The sequence below is a fragment of the Dromaius novaehollandiae genome, chromosome 3 (assembly GCF_036370855.1).
Source record: "Dromaius novaehollandiae isolate bDroNov1 chromosome 3, bDroNov1.hap1, whole genome shotgun sequence".
In the NCBI taxonomy this organism is placed as follows: domain Eukaryota; kingdom Metazoa; phylum Chordata; class Aves; order Casuariiformes; family Dromaiidae; genus Dromaius; species Dromaius novaehollandiae.
Genome location: NC_088100.1, coordinates 50741763 through 50761434, shown reverse-complemented (window position 1 = coordinate 50761434; position 19672 = coordinate 50741763). Strand labels below are relative to the sequence as shown.

General features: G+C 44.5%; 1 protein-coding gene across 2 annotated transcripts in view; it reads right to left on the bottom strand.

Moving 5' to 3' along the window:
- Nucleotides 1-19672, bottom strand: part of FOXO3 (forkhead box O3) — a 100082-nt gene that overhangs the window by 8841 nt on the left and 71569 nt on the right. Inside the window, exons 2-3 of one of the 2 annotated variants that reach the window (XR_010388326.1) lie at nucleotides 7913-9347; nucleotides 5315-5746 (exon numbers count right to left, since the gene is read on the bottom strand). Coding sequence is in view for 1 of the 2 variants with exons in the window: in XM_026119955.2 (XP_025975740.2) it covers nucleotides 7947-9347 (1401 nt within the window). In the remaining variant the exon portion in view is untranslated. The remainder of the gene's footprint in view (nucleotides 1-5314; nucleotides 5747-7912; nucleotides 9348-19672) is intronic. The other variant, XM_026119955.2, reaches the window with a different exon arrangement.

The window sequence follows — 19672 nt, the reverse complement described above, 5'->3', positions numbered from 1 at the left end:
TTTTTGTACTCCCCCCCCAATACAGACTAAACCTCTGTGATTTAAGAGTGAAGCTTTAAACCAGACTGCCTGCTTGGGAGACTAGCATTAATTTATTGGCATAAAATGACTTCAGTTCTATGGATCTCAGCACTTACTCATCTAAATCTACTTTCATCTTCCAACGAACTGTATATTTTGTCTGTATAAGGCAAACCAGAGGAGGGAGAAGAAATTTTTCTTTTCTCCTATTCTTTCTATTTTGTGTAGAATATATATCATATGCAATTAAATCATTAATAAACTACCATCTCTTTTATGCATGTGAATAGTTTGAATTAGGTAAAAAATAGTATGTTGAACATCTACTTTTAACAAACTAAGTCTTGCTCACAGAATCACAGAAAGTCTGGGTTGGAAGGGACTTCTGGGGATCATCTGGTCCTAATGTTCGTTGAAAGTAGGGCCTTAGATCAGGTTATCCGGGGCTCTGTCAAGCCAAGTCTCGAATATTCCAGCAAGGGAGATTTTACCGCATCTCTGGGCAGTTCACTTTACTGCTCTAAAGTAGGTAAGGTCTCTTCTACCCATTCTACAGATGAAAAGGAGACGTTCAGAAAGAAAATGGTAACTGAACCATGCTCACACAGTACAAAGGAAAAGTAGCTCAGGGTTTCCCTAACGTATCTGGACCTGATACTGAACAACTGAATTCACAGGAAATTCTGCACTTGCTTGCAAGAGGAGCAGGCGCATACAGACTACACTACATATGCCACTGTGTTGTTGCCCATACAAAAAGACCATATGCTGCGACACTTGTTTTTACACCTACAGATATGTCAATATGCAGCTATGCTGGCTTTCTAGCACAAGCCCTGTTAACATGCAATTGTCTTTGAGAACCACCACATCTGGTTGACTTTAATTCCCTGCCCTGGCCAACTGTGAAAAATTTTGATACAGGGCATCACTTCTCTACAGTCTCCAAGCTTCTTACTTGACAATTTTATGGCAAATTTTATCCCCAGTCCTTCCTTCAGGGGCGTGAGCAGGGGGGTGGAAATCGTGCCAGTTCTGGGGGAGGTCCTGGCAGTTCTGAAATCAAAGATAACACTGCCATTGATGGAAGGAGGTCAGCCTGGGTGTTCAGCACAGCAGCTTTTAGGCAGGATGCTGCTGCAACAGTGGACAGGCTTGCTGCACAGGAGAAGAAAGCCCAAATTGCTCGCAAAATATATATCCTGTGAGGGGTAGGTACATCGGCTGCAGTAACGGCCCTTTCTTCATTCACTAGGGAGCACTGGGAAGAAGACTGTTCTACCACCTCTGCAGATCAGGAACGGATGGGTAACTACCCCATCTGTGCGAAAAAAGGTGAAGGACTTACTGCTTATGCTTTTGAATCTGGAGGACAAATGCCACTTTCCTAACTGGACAGTAAAAAGCATCTACATGCCTGGCAACAGAAATAAACATTCTGAATGGTGGGTTATAGTGCAATGGAAACATACTATCTACTCTTCTTTATTCTAAATACCCTCACAGAGTGTTTATCTTTTCTCGGCCAGGTAGCAAGCCGCTTTTTATAAAGATCCTTCCTGCTGCGTAGTATTCTCTTCCTCCTCCGCAGTTCACTGAGAATGACAGGCCAATAACACTTAGATCACTGAAGAGGAGCTCCACCATGCTGCTGTAAGGCAGGATCCCCCGTATCAGTACTTACATGTGGTAGAGAGAGGCGTGAGAGGCAAGGGCCTCCCTCAAAACCTTTTATTTTCTTTTTAACCACCCTGCGTGGTAATGCGAGTGGAAAAGCTGATGAAATAGCCCTGTAAGACTGGACTAGAGGGGTGTGCTCCCACCACTCAACTGCAGGTACCTTATTTAATGGAGCCAGTGTCCTCACGTACTCTGTGGAGTCAATGGTGAGACCAGCTTGATCGGGGCAACCCTGACAGTGGCTTTCTGGTGGAGATGCCCTCGCTCTCCACTAGCTGTACCAGGAGCCAAAGGAGGGCATTGTATGAGCATCCTTCCTTCATCCTCCCTCTCCAGGCCAGGATAAAAAGCCCAGTTATTTACTTACGAGACTACTCAGATATGGAATAGTGCATCTCTGCTGTCTATGCTACACCTGTGCTCTTTGACTGCCATGAACATAAAACTTAAACCTCTCAGACTGTCAGGTCATCAGTTCAGTGGAGCACTAACTTCCTATGAAAAAATATCTTGACCTTTACTCAGCTGCATGATGTTACATTTCTAAACAGAATCTCTGATTATGCACTTCTCTAAGAAAATATGTTTTCAGGGAGCTATTTAAAAAACTAGCTTCACGGAAGAAACGAAAAAAAGAAATCAACCTGTAACCATCACAGCACATCTCAGAACAAGCGCTAATCTCCAGCTCCTAACAATCACTACAGCTCATTCACACGAAAGAGACAATTTACGAAGACTCATTCTGTACTAAAATGTGCACGCTGTTGATACAGGGAGGAAAGCATTGGGGAGACCAATTGATGCAGGCTGTTCTAAAAATACCAGTTTATGCTGTCATCTGGTGAGAGTATGTCATCCTGTAATCTTGGCATCTGCAGGGACAGCAAGTTTCTGCCTAATTATTGCTGTTGAATCACATGACAATACATAATGTACTAAAAAAAAAATATAACACAAAAACAGAAAAACACCCAAACCACAAGATCAGAACATTATCCTGGCTTTAGCTGCTGTTCCCAACACAAGGCTGTGGAGAGAATCCTGTTTTTTTACAGATCTTTTCCCTAAATTCATAAAAACCAAAAACATAACCCTGGTTTTTTTTTTAAGAAAAAAAAAGTGACTTCCCAAAGCAGTGAGCAACTCATGGTGTTTATATGAGAGCTCCGTCTGCCTTTGCTCACTCTGAGCAGGGCCTCGGTGAGCAGTCCTGACTCACAGAGCAAAGCGTGAGTAAGAGTAGCTGAATCCGCTTTGCCATATTTTTGGGTGGCTGCGATGGCTCTCGTGAGTATCTGGAGCCAAATCGCAGACTGCTCGTGAGGGTGCAGAAGGGACTCAAGCCATGTCTACTGCTTACACCTGGGGCTCTTTTTTGCAGGGAAATGCCATAAAGGCAATGCCGATGGCAGGGGCAGCCCTGGCAGGGCTCTTGCGGGCTAGGGTCTGCAGGCGCTTGCCCAGGATTTTCACCTCTCCTCCTCCCTGGAGGCAATGTGCTCGGAGCAAGCTTGGCAGCTCCTCCAGGCGCTAGCTCCCGTGCAGCTTGCACACCACTGGTGCGTGCCCAGCAAGCAAGGAGCCTGCTCTGGGGTCTGCTCTGCTTGGAGTCACTGGAATCCCTGTTCCCAGCAAAATACAAAGTTTTTCACCCATTTTCATTTGAAGACTAAACTTAGCGAGTCTGATGTGCAGCTAATCACAAAGCCACCTTTGAAAGCTTGGGCTGGCTGAAACAACACTTCAATGTTAAAAGCGTGCCACCACCTTAACCACAAGCCTGTTTGAAATGAAGCGGAAGCATTTTGTTCCGCTGAATTTCCTTCAGATTTTTAAATTTAGCCCCACCTTGGCTCCATATATGAAACCTGCTAGCCCTACTCCTAAAACCTCATCTTTGAAACCAACAGAGAAGGGAAGGCGGCTTGGTCCTGAGGCAGTCAGGATCCTTAGGCAACAGGTCCTCAAGTTCTGGTTTCTGCACTTTACCTTTCATGAGCAGAAAATAAGCTTTCTGAAAAAGAAAAAAAAATCATTGTCCTCATGGAACATTGTCTAGCAAGAGCTCTCCAATTCAAAGAGGACAAACTCTACTCAAATGGAGACCTTTCTATGATCTACTGGAACTTTTAAAATGGTGTTTTAGATCTGTGGATCACTTAGTATTCACTATGTGCTAGTCTTTGGTATGGATTTCACCCAGAAACAGGTTGAATGCAAATCAGCTAGCAGTCCAAACAGGTATGGACTAATGAAATGTAAACAGGCATTTCATTATGGTTCATAGGATTTTTCTTTATCGGAGAGGTTAATCATCATATTTGGTGAATACTCTATGCTATTACTAGTACTTTGTGCACTCTACTGCTGCAGATGACTTAGGACTTAAATGATGCTAGAATAAAATGAATGACTTTAACCGATCTCTGAAGTATTTTACTTTCTATTTTCATGCAAGTCAACTTGACTTTGATACAGAGCCCTGAGGGATCCAGCTAAATGGCACATTAAAATCTCTCTCAAAAGATAGTTATATGAGGAGCTTTTCAAACAGCAAGGCCAGCTGAAGAAGTTCCTGCCTTACTTGTAACTCAGCCATCCCCCACCAGCCCCTTTCCAAACTCTGCCAACGGAGCCGTCTGGGAGCTCTGTTATAAACTGGATCGCTGAAACAATCAAGGCAAAAACAACTCCTTACGCTGGCTTTGATGCCAGGGGAAATGTTTGTCTAACTGGTGGTTGATCACCAGCTCATGACATTCCAGGCAGCTATAAATTTCCCAGCTAGTCTCTCCTGTCAGGTTGTTTAGGGCTATTCTTCAGCAAATGCCAAGTCCCTTAGGATTCACGGGCTGAGAAGGACCACAGAGTAAAGAGGAGAGTTGTGGGAATACCAGACTGAGAGAGGACACATTAATTTAAAAATAAAAGGTATTCTAGAGAAAGGATGGGGAATAGTGATGTCTTTATTTATTGATAAATGGGCTGAAAAACCGGCCTGATGATTATTGGCATGGATGGAGGGTATATTCAGTACTCGTGGGAAGCAGACAGACAGAGAAGAACAGAGGCCTCAACCAGCCTGAGAGGAGAAAATTATGGCTGAGTGAATAAAGTAAGAAAAAAGCATATTGATTTTCTCCTTTCCTTCTCGTAGGGGGAAAAAAAACCCAAACAAATCCAGCCATATGCCTCAATTACGGCCCTCTGAAAGGCTGGGCATGGCAAACCCCACGGGCGCTGAGCCAGCGCACTGGAAGCGGGGAACGCTCTCTCCAATAAACGTGCACCGGCACTAAACCCATAACGCTGGAGTCTTTCACGCATGTTTTACCTCCCCTACACAAAAAGTGTAATTGTTTTTTTTCCTAAGTAAATCCCCCTCTATACCTAGGGTATGTATAAGCTAAATAGCTGTGTAATTGCTTCTGTCTTTTCTTCCCCCAAACTAACTCCAATTTCTTTCCTATTTCTTCATAGAAAACACAGCATTCACTATGGCTAGGTATGCCAGTAACCTGTTGTAACTGCTTTAGTCTGCTAGCCACCTTCCCAAAACAGATTTAACATCAGTATGGGCAAGACCGTCCTGCTGCAAGCGTTTCCTTACCTTCGATTCTGTAAAGACTCTATTGAGGTCATGAAAACTGCCAAGAGAAGATTTTAATTCAGGAGCCCCTATTGCTACAGTGAAGTGGAGAAAATAACTGAGAAAACAATGCAGAATGATTACATCCTACTTCATGCGAGACGCTCCTATCAAAATAAGAGACGCTCACACGGAAGCAGACTCTCAGGCAGCGTTATTTAACGGACGAGGAGCTATGTGTTACGAACAAGCTCAGCAGAAATCATCTCCGCTTGCACCTGATACCAGAGGCACCCAGGAGCAGCCGGTCCAGTTGTCAGAGAGAGAGGAAGAGGCTTCCACAGATGACTGGACAGTAATCCGCCATGGAGGACTGTCTGGTTAATAAATCTGTCCTGCGAAACGTGAATCCTTCACATGGAGGTGTCAGTTCCTTTCCTCCGAGGGTACAGCCTGAAAAAGGTGGAGGCAGCTACACTTGTTGTGAATGCAACAGGCTGGGGTTAAGGGGCAGCGGAGGGTATTTGGGGAGAAGCCAGTGCCATGTGCTCCCTTCGCACTGCCTCGGCAAGTCTCCCTCCACGTATCTTTTACCTATACAGCAAATGATGATACTGAAAGAGGACGCCATGCTATTTTCCTATTAGGAACATGTCAAGCAAGACTGCCAATAATATCTATTTTTTAAGCTCCTTTTGGCAAATTGTACTGTCAGATGTTTCACAGTGATAAAGTTCCAATTTCTTTAAAAAAAAAAAACCTCACACAAAAAGGCAGAGTTTCTAAATCCAAACTGCTCATGCACCTGGAGGAAGAGAGAACAGATCAACAAGCATGGCCTTCTGGAAGCTTTTGTTTCCTGGTTCTCTAATCACTTTTATTTTTGCTCTTTTTTTTCCTTCTCTTTCTTAAATTTTGAAGGGCTTGAACTGAAAGAAACCAGAAGCCTGTGAATGTCCATAGCCATTCACTTGGCGCCCTTGGCTTTCCAAGGTGCCAGCTCATGCATGGTCAGTGGGACAGAGCTTGGCTGTCCAAGCTGCACCCTCTGCACAGCAGCTCCTCCAGAGACCACCTCCAGGCCTTGCAGTGCAACGCTCCTGCAGTTAGAGCCAAGATGCGAAAGAAGCAGAGGAACTCGCCTCCTCTAGAAAAGCTAAAATACAGTGCAAACTAATCGCTCCAAGAGAGCAAGAAAGCTTTGCACACTGACTAAATGAAGGACTCTTGTATAGTCTTGTTTTCCCTTAAATACAGCAGATCAACATATGTCTTCCATGGTCCTCTAGACACACAGGAAGATATTCAGGAGATTCATCATTACTGTTCACCTACCACAAAGCTTCCCCTTGAACATCTAACTGTGAAACAGAGAAGGAAAACTCGATTAAAGATGAAGGGGCCATTCACCAGCAAATTATGCACCACAAAGTCAAAAGACACTGACTCCTTCTTTCCATCCTTTCCCCAGAAAAAAAGAAAGTTGGAAGTAAGCTGCAGACTGCATGAATGCCTCTTTTAACCTCACCGCTGGGATACTCTACATATTATTCTGAAGTTAATACAGTACTTTCAATAATTTATACCTAACCTTTTATCGTATAATATTTTGAAATCTACTCCCTTATACTAACAAATAAACAAAGGGAAAAGGGCACTTTGTGCGGAACCTGCTCCGTGGGTCAGTGAATATGTACGTGTCAGTAGGCAGAGAGGTATGGGCAGAAGCCTGAAGAATCACAAAGGATGACAGAAACAATGCTTACAGGTTCAAATGTCCCCAGAGTTGTGGAAAAGAAGCTCTGAGAAAAACCTCCACAGTAATCTGAAAAAATTAATCTGAATTAACTAACATTTGAACAGGACCTATGTCAAAATGCAACCTATGTATGTTCTCTTGGTGGAATCCGAAAGAAAATGACACCTACCTAGATCTGGGGGAAGCCCAACCAATTTTACATATTTAAAGCATTAAAATCAAGATGTTCCTGGGTCCAGGATCCTACCTTTGCTATTTCAAAACATAATTCCTTGAGTTGCTATTTTTTTTTGCTCTGAGAAATACATCTAAAAATAAAAATAAACAATTTCACTAGGTTTACTTTACCACAGTGAAAAGTACAACTCTGATTCAGCCCTGATCTGTTCCACACCTCAGAACTTCAGCGCATGCATATGGATTCTGCAAAGACATTTCTCTCCCCTCCCCTGCTGTAATATTGCCCCACTGACTGCGAAGTGCCTTGCCCTATCCCAGTATAACACAGCTTGACTACGTGAGGCCTTGGTGTTGAGAAGAATCCATCTGTTGTGACTTCAGAGAGGACATATTCCACCTTGGTTTGCTTGATTTGTCATTAACATCTCTTATGTCTAAATTAAGCAGGACGCATAGCATCAGATGTGTGCTGACAGTGCAGCTAAATGACTTCTACAGCTTAGCCTCATTTCCCTCCACACCTCCAAATTTTTCTTGGTTGTGCCTGTTGCATACCAAAATATAGCAAGCCATCACAAGCCACATTAATATTCTTAGTGTGCACTAACTATTAAGTGTTTGGTGCAAACTCCAATAAAACTAAGGAACCAAGTATTTTACCACATCTACAGGGCACTGACCTGTTTGCCCATTTCCCCTGTTCTCAAAGATCCTTCAGCCTGGTACCCAGCTCTGTGATGAAGCCTGTTTAGCACCAGTGAAGTTCCCCACATTCAGACTGACAACATTCTGGGCTGAGATGAGGGAATCAAAGTTAAAATCCAACCCATCTGCATCCATGAGTTCACTGCGGATAATGGACTCCATGTCACACTCCAAGCTCCCATTGAAAATATCCAGGTCCAAGTCACTTGGGAATTTCTCATGTCCCATGACCGGGAGGTTCACGCTAGAGGAATACAAAGAGGAGCCTGAGAGCGGGTCAGAAAGTGTTTGCATAGACTGATTGACAGGTGACTGCTGATGTTTGGTGGATCCCAAGCTGTTTGAGTCATTTAAGCCAATGTTACTGATGGAATTTGACAAGGCACGGCTGCCACTAAGAGAGGAGTTGTGAGACTGGTGCTGGTGATGGGGCAGGCTCTGACTGACCAGACCACCCTGGCTGGACTGCGCGGCAAACGACATCATGGGGTCATTGCGGAGCATGATATTCCTGCGGGAATTCTGGGCAGACACAGCTGTGCTGGCTTGTGACATGAGTGGGTCAGACTGTGTCATCATGACATCGCTGTGACTAAGTGCATCAGAGGCAAGCAGATCCTGCAGTGTCTGGTTGTTATAATGAGAAATGGAAGAGAAGGTGGCCTGCTTGTTCTCCTGAATGGTTTGCATGGGTGACTGGCGAAGGGAGTTCAGGGACGACGGCCCGAATACGGCATTGTTGAAACTACTTGACGGAGAACCCAGCCCTGAACCTTTGGAACCATATGGAAAACTGGAGCTTCTCTGCATTATCCCTCCTGTGGGTGACTGCTGGGAGGAAGGGAGTGTTATATTGTCCAAGAGATCATCCATGAGGTTATCTGTCAGTCCATCATTCAAATTCATTGTCCCAGCCATATCAGTCAACCTAGGTAGCTCCACAGTACATGGTTTGTTCACTGATGGGGACAAGCTCGATGGACTACTATACAGCATGGGAGAAAGTGGAGCATCGTCATCTTGAACGTCATCTAGTTCGGTGCTTGCCAAAATCGGTGACAAGCGGCCACTTATCGTACTGGCGTTCGAATTTGTACGGGAGCGAAAATCTGTCCATGCATCCAGCTCATCGCTGCTGCGGGAAGTTGGACTCCCTGGCCACTTGGAGAGCTGAGAAGGGCTGTCCTCACTTGCCTCTTGGGCAGTTTGCAGGGCTGCCTTTTTCTTAGCTGCCCGCCCTCTGCTCTTCGTGTACTTGTTGCTATTGTCCATCGACGCAGCACGTCTCCGTGGTGCCTTCCCACCTTTTCCACCATCTGGATTGATCATCCACCAAGAGCTTTTCCCAGTGCCTTCATTCTGCACTCTGATGAATCGGCTGTGAAGTGACAAGTTGTGCCGGATTGAATTCTGCAGGAGAGGAATAAAACAAAAAGGTCAAGACCAGCACTACTTCTTTTGCTACCCAAATCTCAGTCATGAAACCAACATCACACAAAAACATCGACATGAATAAAAACATTGTGCCCTCATGGACATCACCGTGGGTTTCTTTGGTGGGGGACAGAGGAGGAGGGCTGGCGCGTGACTGCAGACTGCCTGCTTGCTGCTGCAACGCAAGCCCTGCATCTGCACTAGCTCTGCCATCCTGGTGCCCATCTTTATACGCCCAAATTTGCATCGGAGGGAAAGAAGTGCGACCCAGCTCCGTCCCTGCTAGCAAGGAGGTAGACAAGCTAGGAATATCAGCACGAGGGTACAATGTGTCCAACTCCTCTTCCCTAACCATCCATCTGCTGGGATGAGGGTAAAACCCAAGTCCACTACCCATGCGCTCAAAACATTCAACAGCAACGGACTCGAGGGAGCTGCATTTCTCCTTTAGTTTCAACTCAGGACAAAGCCCTACGACTATTGGCAACCTTGCCATGAGTACCTTCTAGTAAGAACTGCAAAAATACTGCAGAAAAACTGGCTGGAAGGGTGGCCACCCCCACTGCAGCCTCTGCAGATGTCTTCTATTCTTTATTGGCATGTGTGTTTGTGTATTTATTATAACGACTCTTGAGAAAACTACACCTGCTGTCGCCTTCCCCGAGAGGCATGCGGCGCCTGAGTAAGCTCTACTTTCTCTCCTGACCAGAGGCACCAGCATTACGCTTGAACCACAGCAGCCAGCCAGCTGTCCCCCCGATACAGTATCCTCACAGTCTTCAAAACATGACATGACACAGTACACAGTGATATCTCTGTCCCTGCACGCTCCCAGATACAGAGTTGTATGAAGTTGTACACGGTTTATAGCCTCTAGCAGAGGCTATAAAATACAGTGCTTTCAGGAGAGGCTGGTGCACAGTCCGCTCTCGGTGTTACCTGCTCGCGCTAGTCAGGAACACCCATGCTCCGAAAACCACATCAGCACGAACCAGCCAAAATTACTCCAGAACAAGAAGGAAAGCAGAGGAAACCAGCTCGCAGCAGCCCTAGTAAAAGGACTCCAGGTTTATACCCAAATAACAGATCAAAAACGTAACTTTACTCATCCTACTGATCTTGGGCTTAACATACAGCTCAAAAAAGGACCAACAAGTAGTATTTGCTAGTGAGAATGTTTCCAGGCTTTTTTTTCTCCCACATGCAAGTCAAAGATTTTTGGAGCTACGCCATATTCTCATGACAAAACAGTCGTGCTTTCCCTGCACACTAAAGATGAGTAAGTTTAAAAAGTTGCATGAGTTTTTTTTTTTTAATTGGCAAACATCAGCTATATCTATAAAAAGGATAAAAATACATGTGTTCTATCAGCATGTCTTAAAAACAGAGTCCATAGGATTAGAGCATAATCAAGCCCTCCAGAACAAGCAGCCCTGCATTTACAAGGCACTGAAGGAATTTCAGATTTAAATGAACAACGAACATACCAATCAACAAATCACTCCCAAGCATCTTGACATTTCCATCATTAGGATAAAGGGACATTTGACACATGTGAACTGAAGATGCATTGGATGTATAGAGAAATACAGTCCAGCTTTTTTAAAAATAATTCTTTTCAGTATACACTGCCTTCTCCCAAGTGCTGTGGCTTTTATCAGATTTCAAAATGAAAAACACTCCTAAAATTCCTCTCACAGACAGCAGACACATTGGCGATTATCACTTAATGAAAAGAGAAATCATATTGACTATGGTTCAAAATAGCAACTGTCATGTTTTAAACAATTTGCACAACAGAGCAGACCAGACTTTACAGACATACTCAAGATAAGTTTGGGTCAGTATTTCAGCTATAAAGTCGTCTATTTGCAAAGGACTATAATGCCATTAAAATATGCTGGATTGAGTTGCAGAATAATAGTGCTTCAGTCTAGGAGGCAAAGAGCTTTTTATTATTTAACTGATGATATTTTTAACTGTATTTTGAGCCTGGCAAAAATCTATTTCTAACCTCTACTAACTAGATGCCACTGCTTACTTCCTCAGGTTTCTCCCAGCTGGCTGGGGACTGCTGACTTTTTGAAAAATAACATTTTCTGAGATTCCAGCTTGCACTGCTTCAGTGCAGGTAGCTCCCACATTCATCCTTCCTGACTGCAATGTACACCGGCACGCAAGAATATTTGCATGAGGATCTCTGCAAAGAGCCAGTGACAGGATCAACAGAGCTAAATCGTCATGCCAGACCAGGCTACCAGAGTCCTACAAACCATGCTGAACAAGAGCTAAAAATGCTGGATATAAGCATAAACAGAACCCTGACTCTTGCTAACTAAAACAATCTTAGAAAACACAGAAAAGAAATACCAGAGGTGGCCTACACAGCACGCTATATAGCTTCAAACATGAAAACAAACAGCCAAGTGCTATCAGCTAACAGTTTTCGACCCATGGTATTCTCATAAAACGGCTTATTTCTGCTGGCAGTAACCACAGCATGAAAGTACCTGGTCTAAAACCACTAAAAATTCAAAACAGTCTATCAGTAAAACTGTGGGATTGAAGCACCTTTCAGGATGAGGGCTCTCGCATGTGTGGATATGTGTATGCACATGTGTAATTTTCTATTATAGCATCTTATTGCTCAGTGTTGGTAATACACAAGTAATAAAAGAATGTAATAATACTTTTGCATTGAAAATTGGTGGTTATGAACAAATCCAAGCAGTTTGTTTTCCTTTACATTACGCAATGTGCCATTTATGTTCCAGCCCTTTTTTTCTTTATTTTTCTTCTGCAGGAAGATTGTTTTCTTAAGCATAATTATGGACCAATTTATTTTTGTGTACCCCATCTCCACCCTCTGTTCAAACACTGCCTTAAAACCCACTTCTTTCACGTAACCTCCCCCACTAACCTCACCAGCAACAGTATCTGAGTTTCTTGGTTTCTCCTCTTGTTGAAAGCTCTGCCAAACCACATTAGGGCTGGATCCTGTAATCCTTTCACATGTGAGTGTTGCTACAGAAGGCACTGGGATCGACAGCTCACATGAGCAAAGGCGGGTGCGCTGGGCTGCCGGGCTGTAATCTGGGTGGAAATAAGCCCATTTTGCACCTGGTTTCTGAACTGTCAAAGAAAGTTCACGTCTGCTTAAAATACAAGGACAGATTCTGGGGCAATGTTTGCCCAAGAGCACGTGCGTTAGTGATATATGACCATGTGACAAACCACAAAGGAGGTGGGGAAGCCAAAAGAATACAGTTTATGATTCGAACCTGCTGCCGCTCAAATCTAGGGGAATTTGCCTTTGACTTAATTTGGGAGAGGGATTTAGCCATTGCGATGGAAACGTAACACATTTTTCCATGCCAAAATACAATGAGAAGCTTTAAAAGATCTATACAGGAACTCTCCTGAATCCGCCCTGCCGAACATACGTACACGGGACAGATGCTGGCCAGACTGCAGACAACTTGGAAAGAGCTCACATACCACTGGTGGGTACAGCATATGGGCTGCGCAAGAACAGAGCAGAAAAGAAATATGATGAGCTCCTCCCTTCATTAGTGTTACTATTTATACCGGACTTGAAGTATTCTATGTACTTTGCTCAGAGACAGAAGACCGAGGTTCCTGCAGATAAGATCAAGAGGACACAGTACAGCATTGTGCCCAGCCCAGCTGGGTCCTGGGCCCTCAGCAAAGTTTTTAAGTGGTGCTGCAGAAAAAAATATACATATAAATTGGCACGGAAGATAGGAAAGACTCAGCACAGGAGGAACACAAAAGACAGAGCAGATGTGATTTGAGCGGAGGATGCTAGGGTGGTACAGGAAAACAACACTGCTTCACTTCACTGCAAGCTTCCCAAAGGTTACTGCCCAAAGGCTTCGCCAAGACAGCTCCGGGGGCGAGGGATGAGCTCCTTCACCAGGTCCTTCTTTCCGTGATACCTCTTGCAACCTTTAGCTTTTCATACAGACCTGTACGTGCAAAGGACACCACGGTGCAGGGGAGGTGAGGGCCTGCCAGCCCACAGCCGTTCAAGAAATCAGCAGCTGAGCACCCTGTCATAGTTGGACGGGCAACACGTGGGGCGATATTACTTTCCTGAAACCCAGGGCCACATTTTGAACTTGGAAGGGGTAAACGCTTACCCGCTGCACAGAATTGTGTTTGGTCCCCAGTCCTTGAAGCAGCCACGATTTGGTCGTGAAAAAAATGAAAACACCTAGCACGTCCGAATTACACGTCACTTGTAAGACTGCAAACGGATACGTTTGCAAACATTTCCAAAGCCTTATATACCTCATTTGGTGTGAACAACGAAACAAGCCTCTCAGAAAGGCTTTAGGACGGCGAGCGATTTCAACATTCGACAGCGGCCAGGCAAAACCAGCAAATCCTCTCGCTTTGAAAAAAGGAGCGAGTTCCCCCACCCCTGCTCGCCTGTGTCTGCGCGCGCCTCTTCCAAACCGTGTTTACCTTGTGGAGCCCGTCCATTAACGCAGACACCAGCTGCAAGTGCTTCCACTGGAATACAGAGTCCTTTTTGTCTGCAAGCAACATGTGGTATCAATTTATCATTCTCAACAACGCAACAAGGAATCCACTCACTTTAAAAATAAAAAGAGAGTTGTGTAACTTAACTCTTAAAAGTCCCTGCTCAAAAAAAAAAAAAAAAAGCTAAAGATTAGCAAGATGAGGTGCAGCTGGTGACTGCCCAGTCCAAGTTACACACTGGTCTGTTTTCATTACAGTGTTTTGTAGTGGTTAATTCGTTACTTCAGATACAGGCTCCTAAACTGTAAAGTTACATCTACAAATCAAAAGCAGCAGTTTATTTTAAAAACTGGGATACTGGGAAATGATGAGAGAAAAATAAACACTATCTGCAGACTCATAAATGCTGGTAAAGCTCACTTGGGAGAATAATACTTTATTTTATACTTTATGAACATATTTAATGTTCTAACTTCACCATATGAAGTTTTCCAGTAGCCATCTAGCAGTGAAAGGAGTCAGATCTAACACTACAGAAAAGAAGCCATGAAAATAATTGCAGTTTATCAGCCTCCAGCTGGCATGGGCCGACTGACTGGCAGCCTCACTTCTCAATGGCTCTTCCTTGCTAATTTGAATTTCAGTCTCCAACCCACGTCACCTTGCTCAAAGTTTTGTAGCAAGCATCTCTTTTGGGATGAACACTCCTCCAGAAGACTTCCACCCAAAATTATTTCTTTTCTTTAAGAAAAGCAAAACAGAGCAAAATACTTTGTCTGTATTCATTGTCCTTGAAAAAGGAGCTTGTGAATAATCAACACTTTTTGCCCATCTGTCTGGACCAAAGTTTCTGCCCTTTCATCAAGTAACTCAAAATTTGCTTCAACTACCAGTTTTGTTTGCTTTAAAGTCCTCACTGAGATTCAGTAGCAAGTAAACGTGAAAATAGATGCAGTCATTTCAAAACTAGGAATAATTAAAGCTGCCAATTGTGCGCATATATATAGGAATTTTTGGTAAAAGGAACTTGCAAGTCTCAGACTTGGGAATTCAGTTGGTTGGCTCCACACAGTCCTTCCCTGCTCTGCTCTGTAGGCCTTCAGTGCTGCCCTTCTCAAGGAACTTAAAAGTCTATGGGCCAAGAGGTCTCAAAACTTTTTATCTTTCCCACCTTTCTCCCTGTAAGTTTTTGCAAACCAGAAAAAGACAAATAACATAATATAGTAGGGAGAGCGCTCTGGAGATGCAGAAAAAGCAAGAACTAAAGTGTAAGGAAAGCCCTCCCTTAGCACCTGCCCAGCCATGTTGTACCAATAGACATCCTTCTAATTGCTTTTTTTCATATAAAGCATATATTATGTATTCTTGTTTGTTATTATATTTCCCCCTAAATTATCAAAGTTGAAGAAAAATTAGCACTGAACAAGGTACGCACACAGCAAGAGAAACTGTCTCTGGCATGGCAACATTTTCGATGCTCATGATTTGGTATTACCGCAAGTTCTTACGGCAGCTTCCGCAAATGGCACCAGATGTTGAGCAGCGGCAGGGCGTGAGAGAGCACCACTGCCACAAAAGTGACCTTCGGCGGCTCTTTGTGCGCCGCGGCCAAGGCCGGCTGCCCTCAGAGCCCCAGAAGGGGAGAGCGGGGAGTGACGCAGGCTCAGCCCGGCCAGCTCCTGGCAAACAGGTCACCCAAGCACAGCCTGCTGCTAAGGGGGGGGACCCAACCCACAGATGTAGGAAAAAAAATCCACCTGACATCTGCAGGGTCGCCTTGTGGAGCTCCCTCCTCATCCTCTCCTCAAAGGAGGTGTGTGCCAAATTACAATGGCAGACTTTGGTTAGAGCAGGGAAAAACAAGCGCTCCCTAAGTACGTGCCTCGCTCCCCACCGCCGGAGCTGCTCCTTTCCGCCGGGGCAGCCCGCAGAGCATTCGCAGGCGAAGGAGGCTTATGCCCTCCCTTTCGAGGCGGGTGGCATCTGAAAATGCATGGCGAAGAGGACTTAGTCACAACCTAATCAAATGTTTTTCCTATTAAGAAAGAGTAGAGTTAAAACAACTGCTGCCTCGCTCTTTGAAAACACTGATACTGTGAATCGCTGCACTGACGTAAATAAAACTTAGCTCAAAATACAGACTGCCTGGAAATTGTCTCAAAGCATCACGCTTCCAGTTAGCAGAAAAAAATCTCCAGTTATTTTACAGTCAGATGTCTACTGACCACAGGAGGACTCTAATAAATAACATTTGTTTTGCTTTGAGTAGAGCGTGCTGCTTGGAGTTTATTTTTTTCCACTGCGTGTTGGGAGAAAGGAAGAAGAAAGTGAAGAAAATGTTGGTATTTTCAATAACATAAGTGCAGAGCCCTACTAGAACGAATGAAGTCTGAGGCGGGGACGAGATGAAGCGAAGGAGAGACGGACGCAGAGGAAAGGCAGCAGGAAAAATCCTCTCGGATAAAAGAAAAAAAAAACCCCACATGCCGAAAAGCGTAACGAACCTCATCAAGAGGCAGGGCAGTGGCCATGCGGCGTCTATTTGTTTTTTGCAAGTTGGGAAAGGGCCCGCGTAACCCCTTTCCCAGCTGTGTGTGCTCTTGGAGGGCTGGGGAGAACATTCCATTCCCGCCGCCGGACCTGCGCCGCGGCGCCTGCTCCAGCGCTCCTGCTCGCGTTAAGGACACGCATATGCTGACCTTCGCTACCGTACGCAGCCTCGTAAAAATGTCATGCAGACCTTTCTCCTCCCGCGTTGCACCGGCTTTAGGGAGCTGGAAGCAGGCAACGTCCTCAGGAGTTTGCTAAAGGCACCTTGTCCAGAGCTTCCTCTTTTCTCCCCTTCCACATGCATCATATCGGGTCGGCGCAAAACTGGAGCACGCAATTCATTTCAATCAACGGATTTAACTTAATTAAGCAGAGGAATTTACTTTAAGGAACTGATCTTGCAAGGTGCTGAATTCATGAAAATCCCATCAGTGCAGACTTGCCCGGGACATGAATGCAAGCAGTAAAAGAAAGCAAGCAATATTGCCACTTACGGTTTTTAAAGCAAACTTATACACAAACAGTTGCATACGAAAAAAGCCAAAATGGACATGTGTGGCTGGGCCTTTGCAGAGACACAGCAGAATGGTTAGAATCTCTGCTCACGATCAGTGTCGCTAGCAGATTTGTCTTTTTTTTTTTTTATAGCTAAACCCATCATTTAAAGTTTTTTCACTGGAGTAACTTTGGCAATTACATCACACTGTATTTGCAGAGCACCTTCAGGAGGGAATTGCTGCATTTCTCCTCCTCAGTTCCACCAAGCCCCAAGAGAAGTGCAAGCACACACTTAACTAATCAACGTGAATATTATGCATACAGTAATACTCATAAAAATAGCTATCACAGTCATCAAAGACCCAATCCAGTGATCGCTGCAGCTAATGGAAGAATGAATTCTCAGAGACCTCAGCGGTCACCAAGTTAGACCTCTGTGAAAACAAGGCAATTTTATCATACGGCAGATTTTCATCCTAAGTGTGCTTATTTTATTATTTTTTAACCACAAGAAAAATTGCCCCCTCGGTTTTTCCTTTCTTAAATCCAAAGATCGCTGCAAAAACCTCGCACGGTATTGTGGAAACCAGACTGCTACGGTTCTATTTTTGCTCATTCTCTACATATGGCCGTTACTATACATTGACTATTTAGTAACGTGCATGGGCGTTCTTTCATGTCGCTATAAATAAATGGGAGTGCTGCTATTGCTCATAAGAATTCACTAAAAATAGTAGTTTCCCATGAAAGATCACAAAAGCCTGTCAATGCTGAATCACCTATTATAAATCTACTAGTTTTGTTAAAACACTTACCATGCCTGAGAAATGCAACTAAATCAACAATAACTTCCACTGTACTGTGTCAGGCTAAAATCAGTGGGCGTTAAGAAAGCCTTCTAGAGCTTCTGCTTTACGCAAGTGCAATGCTGTCTTGCACGTGTCTCCCAAAAGTGTTAGTTCTGAAGTGACATAACTCCAAAATGATATATTGTTAAATATATGGACTGTATTAATTGGAAGTGTTGAGCTGCACATATTAAATTGCAAATCTGGTGACAGTTATAGCTAACGTGACTGTTAAGAGGAACAGATCTGATATGCTGTCAAATGACAAAGTCTGCTCGGGCCTGAGCAAGCCAGCATACGAGACCTTCTAGCAAGGGAGCAACCTCCAGTACAGCCCTGGGCATTTCTATTAAGCACACTAATATGAAACAGGACCCCTCTCCTGAGCTATTTAAAGCACATAATTAGCTTATTAGTGAACCACAAGAGATGATCTAATTTAAAAAAAATGTGCATTTTAAAATATGATGCATTTTGGTTGGTAGCTGACAGGTCAGAAGGAACGCTTTGCTCGACCTCCCCGAGCACCGGTGGGAAGTCGAGGATGGGTGTGAAAAGTGATCTTCAGGCTTCTTCTTATGGTGGGTCTGATTCTCTGCTGTTAGAGGCAAAAACCCTTGTGAGCTCCATGCGAGTGCTTGCTGGGGTGAGAACGCAGAGCGCCAACTAGAATTACTCACAGAATTACTCCACTGCAAGTGTGGCTGGGGTGTGAATTAGATGATGGACGAGTGAACTTGAAAAACAGGTATCTTCTCTTTCAAAACTCAACATAGGATAACTATGGTACTACCAACAATGACCTATGCGCTCTTCAAAACATAATGGTAGCTATAAAATATTAATATCTTTTGAAAGTACCACACAGGTACACAGGCGACCACACAAGGGCAGGTACTCTGCCCATGCAACTGGACACAGCCCCGCATCCGTCCTTGGGAAAATTATCTCGGCTTCAACAGGAGTTTTACAGAGTTTGCCCTTAGTCAGGCCAAACTCTCCTTCTCCCCTTTCAGATGAATCTCAGCCTCATGTAACTCACTTCACAAACTGCTTTGTTTTCAATCAAACCTCACCTCACTCAGATGAGTTATATGTTACTGGTTTTACTGGATTTTTTAAAATTTATTTTCTGTTCACTGCAGGGGTAAAATACACCTCAGGAGCTGACAAAAGGGAAGATGACACCTATTACGCTGCCAGTGAATCAGCCCTTCACTGTGACAAGCTGGACATTCCTGTTTCACACGTAATCGGCGGCAGCCCCATCCCAGAAACCTCAGGATCGAGGTAAATGCACAGGTATGAAAGCCTTTCCCCCCTCCCCCCCCCTTTTTTTTAAGCTATTTACCTCATCCAAGGAACTAACATCACTGTCATTGCGACAATCACAAATCCCAGGTGCGAGACATTGACTCCAAAGCTAGGCTGGGTCCAAATGCTTCGGTACTTCCCGGTGCGTCATCGGTGCCTCACCCCGACACCAGTGCCTGAATAGCACAACCATGACTAGAGCCCTTTCACGCTCCCGGTTTGAACCTGTACGCGTGACTAATTCCTCCCGAAGCCAACGCCGGGGCCATGGTGGGGTCTTTGCAGCTGTATCCCCCAGGACGTACGCTGGGTAATTTTTCAGAGTGCCGCAAGGACAAGCAATCTCAGGACCTCGACAGTGTAAGCAGTCAAAGCCTTCACCACATATTCGGGCAAGGGTTGCAGGGCGAGTTCCCGTTGCAGAAAGCAGTGCACAGGTAGAAGACACTGTGCACCCAAAAGCTTAGCCTCTCAACAGGCAAAGAGAGGTAAAGAAGCCTTAATTCAACGAAAATGCTACAGAACATACATCGAGTGGCTTTGTTTTTTTTTAGTTAGCACAAACCAGGCGTATGTTACCTG